This window comes from Channa argus, chromosome 6 (genome assembly GCF_033026475.1).
Source record: "Channa argus isolate prfri chromosome 6, Channa argus male v1.0, whole genome shotgun sequence".
NCBI lineage: Eukaryota > Metazoa > Chordata > Actinopteri > Anabantiformes > Channidae > Channa > Channa argus.
The window spans coordinates 2,161,384-2,188,114 of record NC_090202.1 but is presented as its reverse complement, the minus strand read 5'-3'; the positions used below and the strand labels follow the sequence as shown (position 1 = coordinate 2,188,114).

At 38.9% G+C, this 26,731-nt stretch overlaps 1 protein-coding gene across 4 annotated transcripts in view; it reads left to right on the top strand.

The window, feature by feature from the left end:
- Positions 1-26,731, top strand: part of bcas3 (BCAS3 microtubule associated cell migration factor) — a 309,008-nt gene that overhangs the window by 68,543 nt on the left and 213,734 nt on the right. For all 4 annotated transcript variants that reach the window (XM_067508758.1, XM_067508757.1, XM_067508759.1 and 1 more), the window contains exons 14-15: positions 442-575; positions 8,411-8,747. In XM_067508758.1, coding sequence (XP_067364859.1) covers positions 442-575; positions 8,411-8,747 — 471 coding nt within the window. The remainder of the gene's footprint in view (positions 1-441; positions 576-8,410; positions 8,748-26,731) is intronic.

Here is a 26,731-nt window from a genome sequence, read left to right as displayed (position 1 = left end):
CATGCATCTGCACTGGAGCACTACAAGATGATCCAAGAAGGCAAGAGGATCAACTAAATTTGACAAAGGTCTAGATGGACACCAGAATCAGTGTCTAAAAACTTTTCACATTTGTGATAACAACACCTCTGGCCTGTAGTTACTGGGATGGACAAAGCTCTACATGATGTTTTCCACCCCACAGGCACCTTCTCCAGATACAGGCTCAGTTTAAGGATGTGCTTGGAGCACATGACATAGCTAAGATAAATGTACCGACTCATTACAAAGCAAAAAAAAAAAAAAAAAGTTAATGTGTAAATAAAGACTACCAAACTGTGAACTGATCCAAAGACCCCCACTGGGTCACATACTGTATGCAGTAACAGTTGTGCTGATGATAACCATTTTACGTACAAGTGATTCCTAACGCTGATGACTTCACATTTGTGTTTTTTGTAGGAATGCTGCTGGTGACGGCCGACACTCTGGGCCACGATTTTCATGTCTTCCAGATCCTCACCCACCCATGGGCTTCGTCACAGAGTGCTGTTCACCATCTCTATACCTTGCATCGTGGGGAGACAGAGGCCAAGGTCTGAAACACAGACACACACAGACAGACATACATGTAGTTAATGTGTGGGAAACCACTGAAGTTCTTTTTTATCCGTTTTTTTCCAAATAGGTAGTGATACCTATGGAGTCAGCTCCATTAATATTTGGACATTGACAGAATGTTCGCAATTTCTGTAGATTAATCCTCTAATCCTTGTAGTACTTTAAATAAAGACCAGTGACTGTGGTATACTATTCAAACCAATGACACCTTGATGAGCAGAGGGCTATTGCAGAGCAGGTTTAGGTTTAGGTTCAGTCAACCCAGAGTTTTACACTAATACATTTCATTCATTCATTAGCAGACATGGATTTATATGTAAACTCTAGTGCTTGACTAACAAACCTATTATTCAGCTTCAATATGACAAGGGCAGAATGCCCATGGCAACAGATTACATTAATAAAATAGATACTAGTAATAATAATAGATAATAGATAATCATAATGATTTGGAAAAAATTGTTGGTACCCTTTCATGAAAAAAGACACTGAATTACTCAATGTCCTCTAAAATAACAATCAACTTTCTTTTGATTTCTGATTTAACAGAATATCATAAATATTAGAACCAATGAAAATGGCCCACCCAGAGTTTTTAGAAAACATTTAAAAAAATGGATTATAATATTATTATGCGTTTCCTGCACAATCACACACAATTTCAAACTGGTAATTGGTCATTTAGCCTATTTTATTTTATGGGAAAAGTGTTCACTTAGCTGTTAGGTTTGGCCTAACTATTATCTAACATATTTTGTTTCTGTTTGTCCTGTAAGAGCAATCAGTTTTGTCCATGTCCATGCAAGTTTTTATATAGACTTGTGACTGTAATATGATTCTGAACCGCTGAAGTGGATGGTACAGTTTAAAATGCATCTAGGTTAAAAGTGATAAATAAATTTTTACATTTATAAATCTTGCTTAACAACATTTAATGATTAATTAATTAATGAATAACTTCAATGTGTAACTCTAGTACATTTAAACCAAAAGGCTGTTAAAACAAGTTTAGATTATCTACAGCAAAGTATTAGCAGCTACAACAACAAGCCTCTTAATTTACAAAATAAGTTCAATTCAATTCAACTTTATTTATATAGCGCCAATTCACAACAAAGTCATCTCAAGGCACTTTACAGAATAAAGTCAAGACTATAAAGATGTATAGAGAAAACCCAACAATTCCCCCTGGAGCAAGCCATAGGCAACAGTGGAGAGGAAAAACTCCCTTTAATGGAAGAAACCTCCAGCAGAACCAGGCTCAGGGTGGACGGCCATCTGCCTTGACCGGTTGGGGTGAGTGGAAAGTGAAGAGAGAAAACAAAAGAGCAACAAAAAGCAACAACAAAACATCAGGCAGGTTGGTAGGACCAGTAGCTGCACGCTGGAAGACACACCTTCATAACCGAGGACACCTGCAGAAAGGGACAGAGAGAGGGGGACAGAGAAGGAGAAAGACAACTACTGGAGAAAACAGAAAGAGTTAATGTCATACAGTGTTGACAATTATTAGGTGAGAGGAGAGGAGAGATGGTCAAGAGGAGGAAAGGAGCTCAGTGCATCGGGGGGTGGGTCCCCCAGCAGTCTAAGCCTATAGCAGCATGACTATAACTAACTATAAGCTTTATCAAAGAGGAATGTTTTAAGCCTAGACTTAAAAGTAGAGAGGGTGTCTGCTTCCCGAACCTGAACTGGGAGCTGGTTCCACAGGAGAGGAGCTTGATAGCTAAAGGCTCTCACTCCCATTCTACTTTTGGAAATTCTGGGAATCACAAGTAGGCCTGTATTCTGAGATCGAAGTGGTCTACTGGGATGATATGGTGCTATGAGGTCGTCTATATATGATGGAGCCTGACCATTCAGAGCTTTATATGTAAGAAGCAGGGTATAAAAATAATTTATCAATGTGATCAATTACAATATGAGAAATTACTAGATTATTGAAATCACTAGAAATTTAAAAGGTCATATTTATATAACTTCACACATATCAGCTGTCCCACTGTCAGCTGGAGTTTGGTAAATGTTTCAGTGCAGGATAACTAAGTTAAATGCAAGGAGAGTTTTAATGTTAAATGATGACGTTATCTCCATTTCTGAAACTAAAAAGAGTTCCCCTCAATTCAGGGTAAACTAACTTTTTACTAAACCTACTCACCTTTAATATTTTCACTGCAATTAAGATTAGTTTTTAGGGCCCAATTGTTGCAATTTAATGTTCATCACAGTTTAACACTAAAGAACCTCATTATGTAAACACCCCAAACAGAGGAACATTGTGTTTTCCTCAGTATACAAATAATTCATTCATAGCTGCTTTTACATCCAATAATCCAGATCTTTATCACCATGTTATTAATGGCTTCACTACAGTTGATTTTTTTCAGTAATTTCACTACAATTTCAAAGGTTATTTAACGGGGCTTTTGTGAGCAGCAATATGGTTTCATGCCTAGAAGAGTACAACAGACGCAGTATTTGCTTTGAGGACAGAGAAGGTCGTAGGGAGTTGCATTGTCTTCGTAGAGTAAAGTATCAGGTGTGTTGTGTGATAAGAGTATCAGCGAGAATGAAAGGATCTTGTTCGGCTTAGAGACAGTGGCACTGAAGAAAAGACAGGGGGCAGAGCTGGAGGTAGCAGAGGTTAGAAGGATGCTGAGGTTGGATCTGCCAGGCAGGAGGTCTAGAGGAAGACCAAAGAGGAGATTTATGGATGTAGTGAGAGAGGACATGAAGTTAGTTGGTGTGAGAGAAGAGGATGCAGAGGACAGAGTTAGATGGAGACACATGATTCGCTGTGGCGACACCTGAAAGGAAACAGCCTAAAGGAAAAGAAGATTAATTGGGGCTTTTGGATCATGTAGACATGAAACCACAAGGCAGGGTTTGGCCAAAAAATACAGATTAACATACACGTTTTAATGCAAGGTTCTTGGAAACAATTAGAATTCATATATGAAAGAGAAAATAGAAATATAAATTAATAAAATAAAATCAATTAATCCCATTAAAATTAGAATTATCAAATGGCTTGGTGGGTGAATGGGTAGAGCATCACGCTGGGATGCAGAAGTCTCCTGGTTCAAATCCCAGCCTATGCACCTTGAGTCCTTGAGACACTCAGATAGCTCACTGTGCCCCACCTTTGGCTGCCCTCTGCTTCCACCTGGGGATGAATTAAATGCAGAGGACAAATGTCATTGTAACACATGTGTAAATGTACCCAATGATAACAATAAGGCTTCTATTCTATCTGTGTGATGTGCGTTTCTGTTTCGATATCCTCAAGTTGGCATCTGCTTTTGCCACAAGGGTTTGCAGACAGTGTGTAAAATCTGTCTGGTTTCCTGATACTAAATGAAACAGCAGATGCACACAGGTTCTCAAAAAGGTCCCCGATACATTTACACCACATTTTATTTCACAGTGTGCAAGTGTGACATTCAGAAACATTGCAGTGCAAGCTAAAAGCGCTAACTCAACAAAACTACTTCAGGCCTTTTTGAGTTCAGGATTATTGACTGTGGAAATGCACAATCTCACACACACACTCTCACAGCCTGCCTATAGTTAATGTATGACTGAACAGCAGGTCCGCTGACCGGCTGCACGCTGGGTCTGCTTTGATCTAGCCTGTTTTAAATAGTGAATGCTGGCCTTAGCCTAGTGCTTGGGCCAGAGGTTATCACCGTATACAGACACACACACACACACACACCTGCAGACACACATACACACTCGAACCCACACTGCAAAGTGATAAAGTCTTCAGTGAGGTGGGTGGAGAGACGCCTTATCTGTCTCTGACGGCCAAACATGCGGCTGGCTGTCAGTGACCTGAGGCCAGGTAAACAGACCTTCAGCTGATAACAGCTGTAAGGGGCTGAAAATGGACCAGAATGTAGACAAGCTCTGGGCTACAGGGCAAACTGGAGAGGACTGGTCACTGAGGTTACGCTGCTGGAACTCAATTACTGTTAAACTTTGCAGCCCCGCACTATCAGCTGTGATTCCAGCCATAGAAAGCAATTCTGTCAGTGAGTTTCTATAAACTTGACTAACTGGGTTACTGTTGTTTTCCTCACAAACCTGATTCCTTCAGCCTTCTTTTATATGAGAAGCCCAGTTTGATCATCATTGAAGCAGGAACTAAGAAAAAAACTGATTTCACTAGCTAGCCTTATCTTCAAGAAGCTGATTTTGCTGGCTATACCAAAGAACTGACTTTTTACATGTTGAAACAGCAGTATGTAAGGAAAGATCATTGCATCTTTATACTCAAGCTAAATAAATGCTAATTTTGCCAAAAACTGAAAGTAATGTAAAACAGCACTAAAAGTGTAAATAAAATTAGGTTTCCACTAAGGAAAGTTAAAGTATTTTAATTATTAAACTGTACTCACATTTAAGGCTCTGATTTTAAAAGGCAAACAAAAGAAAACAAAAAAACAGCAGAATGAAACACTTTGTATCCTTATTATTTAGCTATTATTCTCAGTAACCCCTGTAAACAAATAAAGGGGGTGTTTGAGATTTGTCAAGTTTGTGCCGGTATTCTTCAAATTGATCGATTTTATGTTCCATTTCAGTGTTACAGTATTTGGCAAAAGGTTGGCACATATAAAAATTTGTATTGGCACAAAAGATTAGCCCTTCACTGCCCCTGTTCTCCAAATATTGGTGTTGGACTTCAAAACACATAGTGGTTAATTCCTAATGACTAAATTAGGATTATTGCTTGTTTTGACAGCATAAGTACAATCTTAACAGTGTTAGTTAAACCCTGCCCGAGTTCACTGCTACTATTTCTCATCCGAGTAGATCAAATGTTTCAAGTGAACAGATTCTAATTACGGTCTCGGCCAAAAGACCAATAGAGCACAGTGTTCTATGAAATGAAGTCAATGGAGCATTATATAAAAGTAATTTTGTTGCAAATTGGGTGAGCATTCCCCTTGGAAGCCCAGCATTTATGATGTAATCTTTTGACCTATCATTGGGCTCCACAGAGGGAATCGGACCATGCTGTCGTAAATCTGCTTGGCCTCATAACAGGCAGCAGAGTTCTCAAGTCAGAATGAGCTTTTAGATCTTACCAAAGAGTTGCTTATCCCAGCCTCACATCTGCATTGTGTCTTGTGTTTGCTGCAGCTGTGCTACTGTGGTTGGCCTCACCGGCTTAGGTAGCAGTGACTTGAATTCTGCAACCCTCTCAAAAGTCCTCCCATCATACCTCCTTGCAGCCCAATTTTATGGCTCTACTTGTTCCTATATTAGTCTTAGAGTTAAGTTATAACCGAAAAAATTTAATTCTCTGACTAGTGCTCCTTTAAAAGTTTCATGAATCCTGTCCTAAGCAAAGAGCAGATACTTGGCAGAACCTAGCCTTACTTTATGTCGGCACTGTATTAGGCCGATTCATTATATCGAAGGTTGACCACTATTTTTAAATCTCTGATTAAATCTGACCTATTGCAATACATTGGAAATCCAGCGTTAAACAGTACACAATTAAGTTTGAGTCATAAATGTATTTAGTTCATTCATAGCGTTCATGTATTGAATATAAAAGGAATTGTCCTCTGTCCTCATATAATCACACATCACATTTTTGTCATTCCTTCCTTCCTCTCGAACTACGTCTACATTAAGCTGGGTAAATCTGTAACCACACCTTTCTTTCTCCAGTTTGGCTGTCTGTCCAGAGTAAAACAGTGGTTTCCTCTCCTTAAATCAAAGCTAGATTTGAAAAGATTTGAAAAAAATCTGCCTCTGGAGTTTGGAAATCTCAGACTGCAGATATACATTGTAGGGTGTATGGGCAACACAGGGCTCTGGTAGAAACACTGACTGTATGTGTAACCGTGGTAATCTGAGAAAAACCTGGTTACTGAAAATTCTTTGCTGTCTTCTGAGACAGTTCTCGTAATCTGTAGAAGGACTGGCATTTTATGTGGACGAAGGCAAATGCAGAAACCGGCAAAGGTTATTGGTGGGAGCATTTACAATGAAATCTTAATGTAGAAGGTCTCAGGTGAGTGGATCTGGTGTTCTTGTATTACCAATAATAAAAAGTACACCGTAATGTTTTCTGTGGGAGAGCTTTTCAGCTTTTCAGCCGTATCACATGTAACGGAATGCAGTTACTTTCCATCTTTTTAAGATAACATTTGGCAGCTGTTTGATATCTACATTGTTGCCACACTTTAGTTAATGCTCCGTGTGATACCATGGACTTAACAGTAAAGTCTTTATAGTTGGAGCTCTGACAGGCCTACTACGACCAATTATGACAAACACAAAGTAGCCCTTTCTCATGTCCGAGGCATCAGTAATCAAGCACACCAGAGGTCAGGCCTCCTCTTTCACTCATCTTTGTGAAGTAAAATAACTGTCTGGTATGCAGAGGATGCCCCATTAACTGTCATTGCTAGGGACAATTACCTAGTCTGAGCTGGCAAAAGATTAGAAAGGCCTGCAGGTACAGAGCTGACTGAGTGACTGGCAAGAAAGTCTGACATTCCTCATCCTAACTTTCTCCTAGAACTTTTTAATTCCGATACTGTCCACCATCTTCAGCCTCCCTTTTTTTTATAAAATGGTGAATGATGGATGCTTTTTCAAGACACTATAATCGGTCTGTCCCCTCACTTGTGTTATTTTGTCTTTGTTCATTTGCTCTCCCTGACCTTCATTTGCTTGTATTGTCTCCTGCAACCTAAATATCCAGTTTCCTCTACATCTTACCTGCTCAGGTAGAGCTTATGTGGTAAGAATGTCCCCTAAGAGTCAGTCAGTGATTATTGACTCCACAGGATGACTTCTTTTGTGTATTGGAAAATAGTGAACAAACTTTCATATCTAAGTTAGAGAAGGGATCCACGTGCAATAGTACTAGTCCATAATGTCAAGCAGCTATGTCCACCATTCTACGACATCCTCACAAGCCAGCGGTATCCTTATGTTAACTGTCCTTATCAGCTAGACTTTTACAGAATTGCTTATAACTTCATTTGACTCGTTAGATTTCCATTATTTGCAGCATTTATTCATAACGACAGCTGTTCACAGACAAGTTGGTGTGTTTGGGGAGAGAGGAAGAAAGAGGGGAAAAAGAGGCGGCTGTTTAGGATGCTGCATGCAGCTATGATATAAAATAAGATTTTAATATTTTCAAAAAGTAAAATAACCCAAAAAAATATGTGGCCCTCAATGATACTGTGACAGGCCACCACAAACAAATGAGGTGTTGTTTGTTCACATTGATGGAGCTCTGAGTGCTCGGAAGCCCTTACTCCTTATATTCCAAAATTGTTGAAGACGAAACTTTTTTTTTCATTTTTCAAAATGTATTTTCATGGTGTTTTTAGTTTCTATTTGGTGACTGAGCTATTTCCTGCCTTGTGTGTTTTGGTCTGTACCAGCCTTAATCTTCACATATGATTTTTAATTTTTTAAAAGCTCCAGGTCTTTTCATTACTTATCTCTTTACAAAACATGCACCATTCCCATTTCCCTGTAACAGCTAATGTTGTATAAAGTGAGCATGCAATAGAAAGGTTACTCCTTACCATTTCATTTATTTTTTGGGGGAAGACAATTGCTAAAATGTCCACACAGTTTTCAGTAAAAGATTCTAAAAAAGTTTAATTTGCAGTCGATTGATTGGACCTTGAGTAACTGGTTAAATCTTATAGTGTCAATATAATAAAGTCATGTTTGCAAATATATCAGGACTGAAATGGAAATAATGGAGTAGACGTCTGTTGTGCACAGTCCTAACTTCTTTACCTTAACTGTCTTTGTCCAGGTCCAGGACATGTGTTTCAGCCAAGACAGTCGCTGGGTAGCAATCAGCACCCTCCGAGGCACCACTCATGTGTTTCCTATCAACCCCTATGGAGGTGCACCCTGTGCACGCACGCATATGTCCCCAAGGGTCGTCAACCGAATGTCTCGCTTCCAAAAGAGTGCGGGCTTGGAGGAGATTGAGCAAGAGCTGAACAGGGTGGCTGTGTTAGGAGGAGGGGCAGGTGGAGGAGGTCTAGGAGGAGGGGGTTGCATCCTGAGTGGAGGTGGAGGCATCGGAGGCCGCTGTAGCCCCATACCTGGCCTGTCCAGCAGCCCCTCTGGATCTCCACTGCACGGTGAGGAACCAGAACGGTGGGAGTGGAAGCGTTTATTGATGCTTATACAGTATTTGTCTCCAGCATCCCAGCAAGTATTTATCGGATGTCAACATTAAACGAGCACATTATAGCCCACTAACACCATCTAGAAAACCTAAAGGGCTGCATGTGAAAGCCATGACCCATATTAGTGATGTTATGCAGCAAAGTTCTCCCTGTGGTCATTTTGGCAATGAGGATATAGTCCTCAGTTAGGTGTATGAATTTTTATCAGACAGTATATTGAATGTTCACCAAAATTTTGAGCTTGGTGCACATCCTCAGAAAAAATGTTGGTTACCACCTTTGGAAATATAAATCTATAAATTAATACAATGAAATTAAAATATAATTAATTTTATCAGCTGATTGTATGAAGCAGGATGAAGCCTTAGAGGTTTACTACGTTGGACTTTCTTTAACCTCTATCTTTAAATTAGAACTAAGGGAACAGAGTAATACAAAAGCTTTGTATTGTTTCACATTCCATGAAGTTCTTAAGTTAAGATCTTAACTATCTTAAGTTGATCTTCCAATTGTATTTTTTTCATATATGTTGTTTATTACACCTTTTTTTTTCTGTTTCTATGGTCCAGCTAAGATTGTTTCTGCTTTTTGACTGTGTGCTCAAGAAAGGTCTGCTCTCGGGTTTATGCTCCTTATGTCTAATTTCATTAATTTTGTAAAAAGCATGAAAAAAATAGAAGGGCAGGTACGATGTTGACCTATGAAAGGATCAGTATCACTTGCAAATGCACTCTCTTCTTAGAGCCTTAGAGTCATTTTAATGGGGTTCATCTATTTCCATCCTCCATAGTTTGACTATATGTTCTTTTGTTTTTTGTACAAAATTTGCACCGATTAGCTACAACATGAAAGTAAATTTTGTGGCTGATGGGTGGATAGCTATACTGTATATACTACACCACTTTCCTTTATGTTCAGTGAATACCGAATAGCGCCATAGAGAAGGCATAGCATCTTTTTGAAGGTGTGGCCAGAAGTTAGCATCTTGGTTCTCTTGACAAAAAGGCAATTGGAACTTAACACTGGTGTCCGTACCATTACAGAAAACTAGCTCAGTGGGAAATATCATGAAGAAGTCCATGATTTTTAAGGCCAATTATATACTTCTATCAAAAGATTGATGCGGACCTACCCAGAGAAGGGAATTATGGGTAACCATAGGTCGCAGAGGTTCTGATGTGCACACCTTCCAAATCTCTATATTCTATTGTTGTACAGCTGCTTTATTCAGTCTTTAGTGTACATAATTTGTTTTCACTGTGTTTTGAGATGTGTATTTCAACGTATGACTTTTGTTTCCAAAAAGTAAAATTTAAAAAAAAGGATAAGAAAAGGTTGGGTTTGATAGCAAAGTAACCGATCTCAGTGCAACAGTAGCAAAAGCCCGGTCACCGTTGGTTTTAAGCATGGTGCGAGGCACAGCCAACAGATTCTGGTTGGCAGACCTAAGTGGTCTGCAAGGACCATGGGCATGAAGCAAGTCAGACCTTGAAGGACTCTTGTAATAACCAGAACCTTAATTCTAAAATTAACAGGGATCCAGCTAAAATGGATGTAATATGACAATGTTCGTGGGATTTTGTCAGTAGACTGGCAGCAGCGTTCTGCACCGGCTAGAGGTGATGATAAAAAAGCATGGACAATCATTTTAAGTTCAGAGTGTGACACAATAGACCCAAGTTTGGCAAAGCCAAAGGCCAACACTCACCACTAATCGCAGATGGTGGTACACAGCCACTCAAATCAGGCAAAGAAAAGTAGAAAAACATTTGTTTAGAGACTTTACCTTTTGCTACAGGCTCAGTATACTTCTGCCCACTCATACACCTTTCTGCCCAAATCTGCCAGCCGCTTATTTCCCTTTGTTTGTCTGTTGTGCTCGCATGCGCACACACAGTATTTTGCTAAACGGTCATTGTTGATTGTTGCCGTAATATTATCCAAAGGCATAATCTGCCAACTAGTACTGTACCTTCATTACACAGTTGTTGGATTAGTGTCATTAAGCTGGTTATATTACAACATAATTTATATAGTAATACATTTACTAGACTTTAGTATGATAATTTAAATAGTTTAAGTTTGGTTAATGATCTATGGGAGTGATAGTTAGCATAGGACAAAACTCACTGCCCCACACCTACGATGAATCGAGAACAACTTTAGATCTTCTCTAAAACTAATCTAGACAATGTACTCCAGGCAGAACAAGGAGTAATAAAAGCCATTATTTACTTGTGTGCATATTTGTGTGTGTCTGTGTGTGTGTGTGTGTGTGTGTGTGTGTGTGTGCGTGTTTCCAGTGACTGCTCATCTCAGTAGCGCTTTTCCAGGGACTCTGATCTGTCTGCCGCAACCTTGTCTCCCCTGTTTGTCAAACACCATTGTGTTTGACAAACAGGGGAGCGTACACTGTCCGTGGGTCCCAGGCTGACATAGATACACACTGATAAACACACACTTTGTGTCAACTGCACTGCTTGACCCCAGAGGTGTTACTCAGTGTAAAATATCATGGTTCTCATTAATCATGGCTTTCCCAGAATATCCCTGAGCTTTAAAAGGTGTAATGCTCCAGGGTGAGGGCGATAACTTGATAAACACTTCAGAGAAGCCAATGACTGGGAACTGACCTGTGGGTTTTTTTATTTGATATAATTCAGTGGGTTTTTTTTTTTACAACTTTGTTTCTTTGTTTAAGCAAAAGATAGATCTTGGCTTGCTGTTGTAGAAAGTGAATTGTCACTACAGCATATAGGTCAGTTTGATGGCATTGGCCTTCAAATAAATGTTTTAGATGTTTGTAGATAATAATTTGAAATTTACTCTTTATGATAAAACCTATTACTTTTAACATTTTCACCATTTAGGCCACTACTCTAACTACTTCAACATTTGTCCAGTATTTGTAGCTTTGCATTGTAATTGCTAATCCACCACTTTGACTTGAGTATTTGGACTTTTCTTCTTGCCTTCTGATTACTTGCGTCCTCTCATTCACGAGATATTGTTGTGGTGTTACAGCCGAATCTGTAGCCCCTTCTGCATTCCTCAGTTCAGCACGCACACTTCGTCAATACCTTACATTGTTGTATGAACACTACCATACTTGTGTGCAGTGTGTGTTTTAGTGGCGCTGGGGGGTGGGGTTCATGGTCATTGTTGACCCTCCTTAAAGCCTTTTTAAGATTTGGTATCAAAGGCAGGATGATTTTCACCCCTGCACCTTTGTAAGGGCTGTTGTGAACCAACCATTTTATCAAAAAACTAATGAGCATGTAGCGCTGCTTTTTAGAGGATGTGGAGCCCCATGTACTAACATTGTGAAAGTAGTCTTGTGCAGTGATTTGCTGAACAGCCAACTGGTCCCACTCACCAATGGGCTTATGCTGACTAGCGCAGACGGTTTGGGACACACTCCACAGACTAGGCCAGCAGCCTGATACTGGCCTGCGGTTATTGAATCAAATGGTTGTAAATGCACAATGCACAAAAAACATGAAAAACAAAGCAGTTTGACTGGGTTCAGATCTGTTAGATGAATTGGCCAAGCTATCAGTGAGAGTATTTCAAACGTTGCTTTCTTCTCCAGATAATTCTTACACAACCGTGAAGAATGCTGAGGGTCATTGTTATGCTGCAACATGAAGTTATCCCCAATCAGTCATTGCCTGAAAGGAATGGCATGTGCCTTCAGTGTGGAGTGGTGTCCATGCTGACTGAGGACGCCCTGCACATTACACATTACATTTCCACCCTTCACTGGATGTTTTATCTTTTTATGAGCTCTGTGTCTGACATATGGTCTTTGCTTGTATCCTGACACCTCCAGCTTTGACTCATCAGTCCACATGATTTATTGATTAAAGTCAAGTGTTGGTTCTTCCTTGCCTGTTGCTAATTTGCTAACCTTAGTATGGGTTATCTTCTTGGCAACTCTGTCCATGTGGGCAGCTGAACTGAATCTCCTACTGACAGTGTCTGTGCACACTGGTTTCTCTCTTGTTTCATTAAATGATGCAGCCAAATTATAAGTTTCTAAAAGAGGACACTTGTAAGTACTTGTCTTCATTGGCAGATGGGCACTTGGGGCATCCACTGCATCTTCTGTCCTGATTGGATCCAGTTGCAACATGTCTCTGGAAACTATAGTATGCACATTTATAGAAATCTTTAATATATCATGAAGTATAACCTTTGTTAGTCAAGTATAGACTGATGACTTTAAGGGAAGTTATTTTTGTTTGGCCATTTTTAATTTACTGACAATGACTGGTCCCTCTCTATGTGGAGGAGGATGCAAATACTATAAACTATAAATATATTTAAATATATTATTAGTTTACAGCACGTGAACTTATTTTGAGATGTTATAAGACCTAGCAGGGACATACAAGGACTAAAATTTTGAGTTTGTTTAGTACTTGGATGTGTGTAGGTCTTAAGTATCAGAACTGACTCAGAAATGACCATCATGTTTTGTTTACCTTCATTTTTTCATATTTTTCCCTAATCTATTCGCACGCTTTATTCTTTAAAAGTTTTCTTGCCGAGTCTTCATATTTGCACTAATATGTGATAGAAGAGACTGTAGTGGTTTGGTCAGTGTAAAGTCATGTTTTTGTCTGCTGGTCCCAGAACTCGCACTACCCACCCCTAGCTATAGACACACTCCCTTCTGTCTTCAGAGATGGCGGCCTGACTTCCTCTCTCCTTCCTGTCTTCCTTGTCTAGACCCAGACCCCTCTGTAACCCCTACATGAAAATACACACATACAAACATTCCTCCGCTCTGTGAAAAATAGGCCATCAAACATTAAAAGGATGTCTGACTTGGAGAGTCACCACTCTGTTGCGATGAGAGACAGAGAGAGACAGAAACATCAAAGTGGGCTAGTAGGTGAAAGTGAGTGAGCAAAGTAATGAGGTGCAATTGAGAAAAACAAAGGAGAGATAGGACTGAGGGAAAATGGAGGGGGCAGCGACAAACACGGGGAGGGAAAGATAAGTTTGTAGTAGCAGCCGGTGAAGCAGGGGTCTCTGGAAGCATGGTCATAAATCAAACTTTAGTTTCAAAGAAGAGCATTAGGGCCACCTGTCAAGAATTAGTGCTCACAGTGATACCTTACTGGGTGTGTGTGCATGTGTGTGTGTCTGCACATTTGAAGAAGATTAACAAAGCTAAGGGACTGATGAGTATTTGTGATAAAATACAAAAAAAAAAAGAGGGTTAAAGCTTAAACTCGTTTCTGTCTGCATACAGTACATCAGAGATGTCATGCTGCTCTGTTCAAAATATTACAATTTCAAGGCTAATTGATTTGTTTTTGCTCTACACTAAAGACTAATAGGTTTAAGATCAAAAGATATGGGAGACATTTTCAAAATTAATTTTTTCCTTTCTATGTCTTTCTTGTTTTTATTGGATGGTATTTACACCTTGATATGTTAAACAACATAGCGACTTCTGATTAACATGGCACATGTTATTTGTTCCACTTATAGCTGGGAGCAGTTAGTTAATAATACTTATAATTATAAAACCTGTGACTCACTGACATCACAGAATTGTTGCTTTCGTTAATACTTTTAGGCTTTTACAGTAGCCTCCTTCACTTGTTTGCTTTTTGTGTTTCTCCCTTCAGTCTCTTCAGCAGGTGGAATAAATGTTTGGGTTGGGTTAAAGTCTTCATTGTTCTAATAAAGCCCTTTTTCATTCTTTCAGCATGATAAAGCTCCTCACAATTACTTTTGATCTGTAAACCTATAGACATAATGTTTGTGTACACCTCTGAATCCATTCTGCTGCTGACATTATGAGTTAGGCCATTATTAAAGATCAGTCTCAGATCAGAAACATCGGTCAGTCACATGTTCCAGTTCCCTTGGAACAGTTTGAATTTGGGTAATCTGCTATGAAAGGCGCTTTATTTTCTATGCTGTTGTATATGATACCATTAAATAGTAGTAATCTTACACTGAAATATCTTCCATTTCAGAGCTTTTAAAGTGTTGGGCACCAGGTCTCATGGTGTCTGTTATTTTGAAGCTAAAATTGCTACAAGACTTCCTGCCATATGTAAATTTAGAAACCCAGCACCCCTCCAGTACCACTGCCACAGCATCGATACATAGCCCATAATTTACGCACTTTTCACTGGATGCAAACACATTGAGTCACATTTGTACTTGTGTCTCCTTTACACCTGTTTTTGCAAGCTGGGTGTGAAGTTTGGGCAGCGAAGGTGGTTTTCTTAAGCTGGCAAAAATGCAGCAGGGTGAGGCGAGCAACGCCAGGCCACTTAGCCACAACAGCTGCTTTGTGATTGTCGCCAGCAAGGACAGCGTTGATTTTTGGGAAGGAACTGTAGAAAAGTACACATCCTTCTCAAAGCTGCCAGCCAAGGCTGCCGGCACACCTAAAAATAGAGGCTGCAATTGGCCGTCTTCTTGTCACTGTTAAAATCTGGAATAGCTATTTACGTCCCTGTGTACAGTACATAATCCTGCCCCCCTCCTTTTCTCCCCCAAAGCCTTTCCTCTGTGTGATCAGTGTATTGTCATTTGGGGTGATGACCCATAATATGACGGTCCCACGCTGTAAAGCGCGGTTTGTCTGCGGCCCAGTGCATACAAGGCTAGATTAGTAAGTGCAGTTTCTCTGCACAGGGCAGAGGTTATTGAGGCTATACCAGGCACATGGCAACCACTACAGAGTTTTATCATTCACATGTTTTTCAGCACCAACCGCTGTACTGTATAATACAGCAGTGTGCCAATTTTGAGTGTTCCAAAAACAACTTGATCATAATAATCTAAAAGCCATCTTTGATTTTTCTTTTGATCTGAATTCATTTTCCTTTGTGAAGAGCTGTACTTTGCGTTCTACTGCTGTACATGGAGATGAGGCTTTTATTTAGACGTTCCCTGCTTTCCCCTTTTTCTGTGACACTTTTCTGACAGTTATGACATTTGGCATTACTGTCACATATGGCATTTTTAAACACGCATGGCTGCCTTTTGTGTGTATACATGGCGGTGGTCATACACTTCCTAACCATAAAACATCAACACGAGGCTATTAGTCAGTGCAACAGATTTGTTTCCTCACCGAGCAGAAGCCCTGGTGGTCCGATCATGGGGCCATCTGGGCCTTGGCGCTGGTTCAGAGAAAGAGAGGGGGAGGCAAAAAACAAGGTGTGACGGGAAACTGTTAATTCACTTGTTGATAAAGGGACACTTCCTTTCTGCTATTAGAGGCTGACGGCTTGCTTATTTGGGTTTGGACTTTGTTTTATCTCGCCCCCCCTCCTCCCCCAGCACTCCGCTTCGTCAGTCATCGTCCTGTGGTGAAAAACACCAACACTCTGCAAAGGTCGATGCCAAGGAAACATTACCTCATAACTGCTTGTGTGTGACACGTATGTACACGGCCTCACTGTGACCCTGTTTTCGACAGTATAGTTACTGTAAGTTAAACAGTTACAGAGTGTATTTGATAATGTTGAAATCGCTGTTTTACACACACACACAGTGGATGGATTTGACAGAGTGAGTTAGAATGTTAGTTTCAAAAATGTGTCAACAGTATAAAACAGGGAGATAGATGATTTGTCTGGATTTCAGTCATCATGATGAGCTGTCTGCCTTGATTCAGTGTCCAGCCCGAGAATGGGTTAAGCAGAATTTGTAAAGCCACCACAGACCCACATGTTCACCATTATTTTGTACTTGTAACTCGGCTCTTTTTGTATCTTTTGTATCTTGTTACTTTTAGTTGCTATGCTAGATCCAGTTAATGGCAGTTGTAAAGCTAACTTTACGACAAAGTATGTTGAAAGTCAACTTTTTGCTCATATTGCATGGTCTGATCTTCAGTTTTCAGATTTTCATGTCTGGCTTTGCACTTTAAGACTTCCCCATTTTCTAATTAGGTTGAAACAGTTTTAACTTAACTTTAACCATATGAGTATTTGGTATAAACGGCTAAGCTTTTCTATTTATGTAAATGAAAAATGTCATATTAATTAAATTCATAAATAATTTAACTGGAAACCTCTCATTTCACTCGTCCAAACCACTTAACAGCTTATAGTTGTTCTGACTCGAGGCCTTTCAACTTGAGTTCACTTAACTCTGTAAATAAAAAGTTTGTCTTAGTATTGTTTATAGTAAAAAACAAATTTACCAGCTGCAGCTAGAACTTTTCATGTCACATAAAAACTGACTATATAGTTAAATCATAAACCAATTATCCTTAGTCTACTGAACTCGATTTACATTTTCAAAAATCAAACGTTTAACTAACCTTTCAACCCTGGGGAAGCTTCCATTTCCAAGTTGAACAAGCATAAAATTATTTATAAATGACTGAGGACGATTGCACAGAGCTCTTGAAAGGTCTAAACAGCTACTGAATGTTCTTTAATGCGAAATACTTTGGTCAAGTTTGAGAAAGTGTGTGATTCTGATCATTTATAAAAACAAAAATTACATTAATCATAGATTTAATTTATAAAAGTAATCATTTATATTTGGAAATTAATCCCACAAGATACAGTACTGTTGTTATTCTATGTGCTGTTATTGAAGCTCCTTGGTATTCCATAAAATAAAAGCTGTACATACAGAACATGGTAAACCCAGCAGAACATGTTGTAGGACAGTGTGACTTACACAGCAACTAACATTATCAGTGCGCCCCTCTTTTTGACCGTAACCTTGTCTTAAAAACAAGCACTGACACTTACTGCTGGCAGTTCAGACAGTTATCTGTGACAACAGCATTCCTGCTCCTTCCTTTCCGTTATCTTTAGATAATGTGTATTGTTCTTTAGTGTCTCAGTAGGAAGGCACAAATAAACAGGAACTGTCAACAAATTTAGGTAACATCCGATTATTATTGGACACTAAAGTCACTTCTAAAGTACATTTTACAAGATATAAAGAATTACATTTTCTTTTAAATCCATAGATTGTCTGTGATTAAAAAGGTTGTAAAATGTAATATTATAAAAAACATCATTGAGGAAATCATTTATAAAGCAGGCAAATGTGTGGATAATAGGTTGAGGAGATCTTTTACCATAAATACCTGTCATGCAAATGTACATCAGGGCGCAGGCCTTTGTTTCAGTACCACTGTTGTCCTCTGTGTGGTGCTGTGTGGTCAGGATTCCCAGCAGTGCTGAGAGGGAGGAGCAGCTACAGACAGGCACACACCGACAAAAAGGACTTGTAAAGCTTGAGTTATGCTGCAAGGGTTTTGCCTTGATACAAATCTAACAACAGAGAAGGAGAGGGGTAATTTTTTTTTTTTTTTTTAAATGAATGGTCACTTCCTTCCTCCAGCTAAAACAACTTGCAGCCCTCCTTTTGGAGTTTTTTTTTAAGCAGCAGTATGAAAACTCCTCTACTGAATGTAGAGGTCTGTTCGCTGTTTTATCGTTTTCTGTTGTTGTGCTTAGAGAATAATGGACCAAGTAAACATTTACATTTTTATTTTTTCTTTTAGATTTTGTTTTAGAAGGTTTTCTTTTTCCCTTAAGAGTGTTCTCATAATTTTGTGTGTGTGTGTGTGTGTGTGTGTGTATTTTATTAGACACATGGAATCCAGCATCACTTTAAAAATCCTACTGTACACATCTTAATAATTTCACCTACAAATTACTGGGCAGCAGGAAATAGGGATGGCAAATAGCTTTCTAAAAGGAGCAGATGTTCTTTTAAAAGCATTTTTCCCCCTCAACCTGCCGTATAGTCAAGAGGATTAGGCTTTGTACATTAGTCAGTACATGTGATTTAACAGTTGTGTGCCATCAAAGGTAAGCTTGTGTTTGCAGCTTGTGTTTGCAGCAGGCTCCCGTCGGCAGTCCCCTTACTGTGGTCGGCAGAGGAGCCAGAGCCCAGCTCGGCTTGAGTCAATAAACTGAGAGCTCAGAGCAAAACCACACTGCAATCGAACAAGCTGTTTACCCTGAAAATTAGCCTTCCCCTGTACTTTTAGGGCTTTTAAAGTGACCAAAAATACACACTGCGAGGAATATGTATCTTGGCTCATATTCGGGCTCCACCAGAGACCTCTGTCCCCCCCCCCGCCCCCCACATTTTTTTTTTTTTTTTTTTTGGGATGAACCCTAATAACTCAATCTCCACAACCACTAAACCCTCTTATCACCGGGAGCTCGCCGCTGCACTCATCATTATTTGATCTTTGAAATTGTAAGGTAGAGATAAAGAAATTAAGCTGGCTTGCCATTATACACGGACGGGCACTTTCGGCTTCCAACTTATTGCCTACCATGTGAAAAGTGCACGCTCTGAAAAGCCAAAGCCTCCCGTTGTCACACAATAAATTGGTTTCGTTGCTGTGTGTGGACTTCTGTTTTACTTCCTTCTCATCTGTCATAATTTAGTAAATCATACATATACAGAGTATAATTCACAATAATTCAATTCATACCACTTGTTTCATGTTCTGACCATTTCTAGGTGTCCATTGTTGGTACAAAACCAGTGCTTAGACCTTAATATACGTAGGAAATTTATTTGGATGATAGTAAAAACTAAAACTGAAAACATTTTAATTCAATTAATATTTTCATGCATAACTATTTTTCTTAGAAAATACACTGGATCAAAACATTAGCACTAGTTATATTTGAGTGTGACACTGGATAACAACCATATAGATTACCATTCTTTAAATGTCTGTGATTGTGGAACAAAACCTTTATTCTGAAATTCTCGGTGCTGGATTTGTGTATAAGTGTTTTTGACACACCTTTTATTTAGACTTGGACGCTGTCAGGACTGTGTCAGCTGAATTCGGATCAAAGCTGCCTCACCATCGTTTCCAGCACTTGAAATAGAGTTTCTGTCATAGCTGAACATTACTACAATGTAAATCACTCAGCAATAGATTGCAGTAATTTTTAATGGACAAATCAAATAAGAACTATGTTTATGTGTGTTTTTGTTAACAGAGCAGAACCTAAAAAAAGGGTTGTCGATGTGTGATTAGGAAAGAAGTCTGATCTGCTGAAATAATACAACCAAATACATAATTTAAAAAAAAATGTGGAGGTGATGTAACTGTATCTAGAAGAAACGTTCAGTGTTAAACAAAAAAAATTGTGGAGGATGTGTTATTATCTCCTCTCTGTGTTTCTTATTGTGTCCTCTCGTGCGGCGCATGAAGTCATAGAGGAGGAGCATTTAGACGTTTAGAGAAAGCGCTGCATGCAGCCAGTGATGGGAAGCTTAAAAAAGTGTGATCACTCTGACCGAGTTCTCACTTCAGACACACAAATAATGCTGTTAAAATAAAGTATGGTCGTCATTTTGTGTAAAAAAAATAAAAAAATAAAATAAATAAATATAGATTTGGATTTATATAATTTCTTTTGACTATTTAATGTCTTATCTCTAAGAAACATCAACTGAAATCTAATTGCAAACAGTTGTGGCTAAGGTGTCACCTGAAGATAGACGACGATGTGGAAGTCAAGATTTTCTTTTCTTGTTTTTCTTTTCTTTTTCGTTTGAGCTTTGCCTCGGCATCTGTTAGACACAACTCAATCAGTGATGTTAAATGTATCTAAAATGAATGAATTATATGCAGAACAAAATTAAGAATTGTATCGTCCTGTGTTGTTGTTTAATGTGATTTGCCAAATTTATGAAGTATTAATGTCTGCAAAAACTCTTTCGGCATATTAATGCTTTTAAATACATACTGAATATTAACTTTAAATAATGCATCTTCAGTCAACCAAAAATATTAGGATAAGAAGATGCAAACTTGGTTGGACCGAACTCATTTTAAATCATGTTTGTCATCAGCTAAAAACAGCTTTTGCTCTTATTAGGATTGTGTAGTGTAAAATAGTTTAGCCTAGTGCAAGTCATGTTGCTGCTCCGGTCTACAATAGTTTATCTCTTGTCCTGCTCATTATCAGAGCTATTAATTAATGACGCCTCCTTTTTTCCCCATATTTTCAAAGTTTAACATGTTCAGTAAAGGACCACGGAAAAACCATCTGATGCCTTCTGTCTTTCTGCAGCTCTCTCTTCCTTTGCTGTTCTCTCTAAATGGGTTTGTATGTGTGCATTTGTGTACTTGTGTGCAGTGCAGCCCCCAACACACACACACACACTCTTTTTCTGTCTCTATCATCCCACCCTCCTTTACCTTCCCTCCACCCTCTGTTGCTTTCCCAAACATCCAATCACTAGCCAAACCCCTTCCCTTCGTCAAGGAGCTAGTACCTCACAGAGGTACTAGCTCCTTGACCCAAATCAGATGATGACTACACACACACACACACACACACTTCTACATGCTCATATAGACAGACACATATGGTTGGAGTGTGGGTGTCATCTGATCCAGTGAAGCTGTCGGAACCCCCACCCCCACCCCCCTCCAGCTCTAGTTGCTGGCGACTCAGTCCTGTCTGATGAAGCCTTGTAAATACTGACATGCTGTAAACATGTAGATCTGATTTCAGGGTGCTACGTGTGTGTGTGTGTGTGTGTGTGTGTTTTCCTTCCACCTGATTGCGTTCCCATTACATAGGTTGGTTGATAGTTGAAGATGTAGATGTGTGGATCTGCATTTCGGCATGTTCTGCTTCTGTGTTGTTGTGGTTTTGTCTGCTCAGCTGTTTCCTCTTTATTAAAATATAACACAAGTAGTTAAAATAAAAATAAAACTCATGTTCATTTAAAAAGAAATTCTTTTAAAGATCCTACCTTTTATAACAGAATTTGAAAAATCTTGGACACTTTTCATTTTTCTTTTTGGTTTTTTTCACGTTGAGCTCCCCAACATGAGAAACATCAATAAAACTATAAAACGTTTAAAAAATGTTCCCAAATAGGGCTGTTAATAAAAGCTCTCTGTTAGCCTGCGGTTTGGGAGCTGGGGACCGGGCAGAAAGCCATTTTCACACAGGCCGGCCTGACCTCGACTGTTAACTCTGACTGAAAATAGCAGAAGAGCGAGATTGCTGTACAAAGAGAAAAGTGTAGATTCTTCCCCCACAGTGTTACCTGAAAGAAAGAAAAAAGACAAAAACAGGAGGAGGGGGGGGGGGGGGGGGGGATGAAGTGATGGCTTTTCCACTGGTCTTCTGATTCGTTTGCAAAATAATAAATCTTGTGAAGTTTATTTTCTTTGCAGCATCTGTGTTTTATAAGAGCTCTGTTAATTTGTTTTTACTCCGTCCAGTGGGGGTTCCCCGCTCCTACTTTTTTTCCCTTCGCCGTTGTGTTTGCTCTCTCCGCTGTCCATCTTTCTTTCTCTCTTTTTCCTCCCTTGCGTTCTTTTTCTCTCTCACCCTCTCTTTGCTCCTCCTGTGGAAGTGAGTGTTTTAATAATGATACTTTAGGGAATTGGGATGGTAGAGCCACTTTCTTCCTCTCCCCCTTCTCTTCATTCTTTTTTATCTCCCCTGCTTCAATCCCTCCCTCCTTTAACATGTCTGGGAAACTTGCACTATTAAAAAAGCAGTGGTAGACTGATACCAGTTTACCAATATCAGCCATTTAAATGTCCCTACTGTGGGTAGTTGTGGAAGGACTCAGATCATTTACAGTACTTTAATTTAATCACCACAGTGTAGAAGTTAGTTAAGTTAAAGAGCAAAGATATTGTCTCAAAATAATAATTGGAGCAACCAAATAAAAACATACTCTATGTAGAATCACTAACTTTACCAATATCAGGATCCCATTATGCTTATAATTATGACACAATAATGTGTTTATATCTTTTATGTTCTGTAGCAGCAGGTTGTGATAGAGCTGATTTTAACAACTGTATGCTGCTGGGCAGCTTGTAAATTTCACAATGAGAATTTTACTGTATTTTGGTTTAATTCATCAAAATCTGAAATTAACTAGTGATAGAAATGTTGTCCAGTAAAATTAGGAAATTTCCGTCTGAAATGTAATAACTAGTAAGTATGGAGTAGCAGAAACTGGTAATACTGATAAATACCTAATTAGAAATGTCCCCCAAATAAATGTACTTGTAAAACATCCTTTTCCATCACTGGTACCTGGATCATTTTAAATATTGCAGGTTTTGTACATCTCTGGCTTCATCTGTCAAATAGAGTAATGGATTTTTGGCATTGCAAAATAGGTGTGTGATGTTTAAATGTTCCATTTTCTGAGCCTGTCACTGACTAACAGGATGTTTCAATAAGAGGCTTTTAAAGTTATACTACAAAGGCCTGGGTGTCCATGGCTTTTACAAACGTTTGTTAACTTGTATTATGCATGTTCCCACAGCTCACTTGTTGAATCACGCTTTCCTCATCAATATCATTCTTTAGTAGACCGAGTACGAATTTCTGTTTGTTCACAACACCCAAGTAGATGATAGAAGATGACTTTGAATTAAGTTGGTGATCTCATTTATCTCTGTTTAGACTGTAAGACATAGAGGTTGGCAACATGGATTAAATCCTACACCTTTGTGTCTGTAACTTCATAACAAACACATCAGACACTTTATTATCATTGTATTCAATACAATGAAACACCATAAGGCACTTTGTCTGATCGCAGTGGTGGAAAAATCTAGTTTACTGAAGCAATAACCAACAAACCATTCAGGATAATATTAATACATTTGTGTGTATATGAAATGTAAACAATAAAGAATATTTAGGTGACCAGTGCAAAAGGATATGCAAAAAAAGTGTAGCATACATTATAAGTAATAACATACAATGTAGTATAATATATTTTGTACTTGACAAATGGTGAGTAGCATATTAAGCACTTTACATGCCAGAGTACATCATCACATTAATAAAACAATCATATAAAAATCCTGTGTTGTTATGAACCAGCATGGAATCACAACAACGATAGCAACAGAACTTCTAAATCTGCGATAGCTGACATTTATACATGTATTATCTTAGTTATGTCTATAATAAAAGTGCCCCACTTCCAGTTATTGATTTGATAGAAATACTAAGTACATGTCCTGTAATATTGCAAGTACTCCACCAAAAACGTTAGACAATGTTATACTTGCTGCTGTTGGTAATTGGAATGTACGTCTACGACTTACGTCGGAAGTAAGTCTACTTCAGTTTTGTTACATTTTGTGCCTCATAAATAAGGTCAGAAAATCTCAAATGTTCAGGTTGAAGGAGAGAAAACTCCTCCAAACACAGAAAAATCATCCACATTCATGTAATTTCTTCTATACACTAAACAACCCCATAGTTATTAAAAGGCAAATAAAAAGCAGATGTTGGGGGATACACACCAGTAAAACTCCACTTTTTAACAGGAGAACATACTTTTTGTCAACTCAGTTCACAGTAAACTCAAGCTTTCAAAGGTTAAAAGTTTGGAAAAGTACAGAAGAGCCTTAGGGCCAGTTTTAAAAAACATTATTGAAGTTCTATGTTTGCTCTCTGAATTTTGACATCACTCTCAAATGTTAAGTTAAAACTAACCTTCTGTCTTATTAAAAAGTCAAAATTCAAATACATTATTAGTGGCCCTTAATCCTCTTCCATAGTAAAGACACATTATAGTAATGAATAAAACAAAAGGCCAGAAATCTGTGTAACAGTGACCTAGTGTGGAATAAAAATAGAGCTGGTTGTAACAACTTTACAGTATATAGCTGCATGTACTGACAGCGTCTTCATTCATAATGAAACACTGAATTTATTAGTTGATTAGTATGAATTGAAAGTAACTGGCACCTAAAACTGTAAAATAGGGTGATAATGTATTTTCATATAACATATATTTTGTTCCTGTATGTTCTTGTGTTTTGAACAATGTTGTTGCTGAGGTTTAGCACCATGACAAGAACACAATGATCAACTAGTGCAACTGTTTTCTTACAGCCACCTTTTGGCAGCTACTGTACAGAAAATGCTTTTATTTATTTGACCATGAAACCAGGAAGTAAGCAAAAAGAACTGTAAGTCAGAATCTTCAAAAGCACAAAGCCTAGACAAAACCATTAAATTATTCCCCTTCTGGGACTTTTTTTTTTTCTTCCCTGCTCCGCCTCCTTCTCTTTTTCTTCCCCTCTTGTCTCACAGCTGCAATATCATCCTCAGGTCCAAGGTCTCTCCTAATTCCCAGAGCATCACTCAACATGTCACCTGCTTTTAACCTGCTGCCTCAACTCTCCCCGACCCAGTTCTCTTCCAGTGTTGCGTTCATTTTTTTTTTTTTTTGACTCCTGCTTAAAATATCCCCTCTGGCAGAACCATTCAAATAAGATACAGCGTTTGTGTGGACACATGCAGTCTTCAGAGCTTGTCCTTTCACACGTCGGCTCCTCATTGGAAGCTGCTTTGCTTGTATTGGATGCAAATTGGGTATTAAAAGAGGGAAGAGAAACATGAGACAGCGTGACCCGGGGCGGCTGAGGAGAGAGAAAGAGCGCGAAGGATAGAGAGAGAGGCTTAATGTGAGAAGAGAATGCAAATGTTTTGGAGGTAGGGAGGCCTGGATGGACAGACAGACAGAGGAAAGATGGATGGATGGTTGGATTAAGAGAGAAAAAGAGACAGGGGTCATGTGACAGTGTGACTTTTTGGCAGGGTCAGAGCTTTTCACTGGAAGATGGCAACGGAGCTGGATTTGCATTGATGGATCTTCTTTCCATGGAGATGTCATGTATCAGTGCTTGGGCACATCACGCCCCGGTCATTAATCAAATCACAGCCTACGTCTAGAGCTGTCTGTCTGCCAGACGCTTCTCATCTGTCTACCTAACGCTCTGCTCTCTCTTTCTAGTAGCCTTGGTCATAGTTTTTTCCTCTGTGACTTTCTGTCTACCTTTTCTTCTGCACCGAACCAATTATAGAACCAATTATAGATTAAACTCCGATAGCTTAGCAACAGAAGCTAGCACTAGTTTTATAGTCGGTATCATTGGTAATGATGGCAGAAATTGGTGATAAATGTGCCCAAAGCCCTTTTAATATTCAGACTAAATTTCATTGCCTGTGATTTGGAATGTTTGTGTCCACCCTGAACATGATCAGCAATGTCTAAATATAGAAATTAAATATTTAAATCAATTTTGTAGAATTTTGTAGCGAGTATATGCTGCTTTTTTATACCGTACATCAGGCCTGACTTTTACTGTTGGCAGTAAATGGACGTAGACACACCCTTAATCAGTCGTTTGCATATGTGTACTCCACCACTCTGTCTATGAAAATACCAGCAATTTGACAGTGCCAAGGCAGCCCTCCATGCCCATGGCCCACCGTCCAACAGACAAAGACCGAATTAAATGCCCAGACCAGTGTTATCATTGTCATATCCATTATGTCCCTAACATGAAAAGGCCATGAAATCGAGAATGTTGACAGTTTCTAGTTTCATTACATTTAAAAGTGTGTAGATGTAATAGCACTGAAAATAAAATAGTGACATGCTGCTGCATAAAATTTTTCCACGTCACCATTTCACCTAAAATCTTCACAAATGATCTGTGAGGTGCGGTTATTTTTCAGTTTATCATTAGTTTGCTTTTGGTATTTATACAGATGGCTGCAGGAGACCATGAATACACTGTTCTAGTTACCTTTATCAGGTGAAATATCAGCTTTTGAACGTGTTCGTGACTTAAAAGAAAAGGCCGATGATTTTCTGTATTTTTGTCCTTGTCAACCAATGGCGAAAAAAACCTTTGGAGCCGTTTACATATTTCGCTTTCAAGTTGTACATTAGAAAGAAACATGTCATTCGGTGCAGTAGTGTTGCTCACTGATGATTTTGAATTGGTTTTAAACAACAATTGAGCAGATGACTAAACTACATGTAGGGTTCATGATTGGCATGTATTACATTTTTCGGTTTCAGTTTTTTGAGGGGTTTTTTTGACCATCACAAACCTTAAAAGTACCCAAAACATGTTAGGTTGGAGA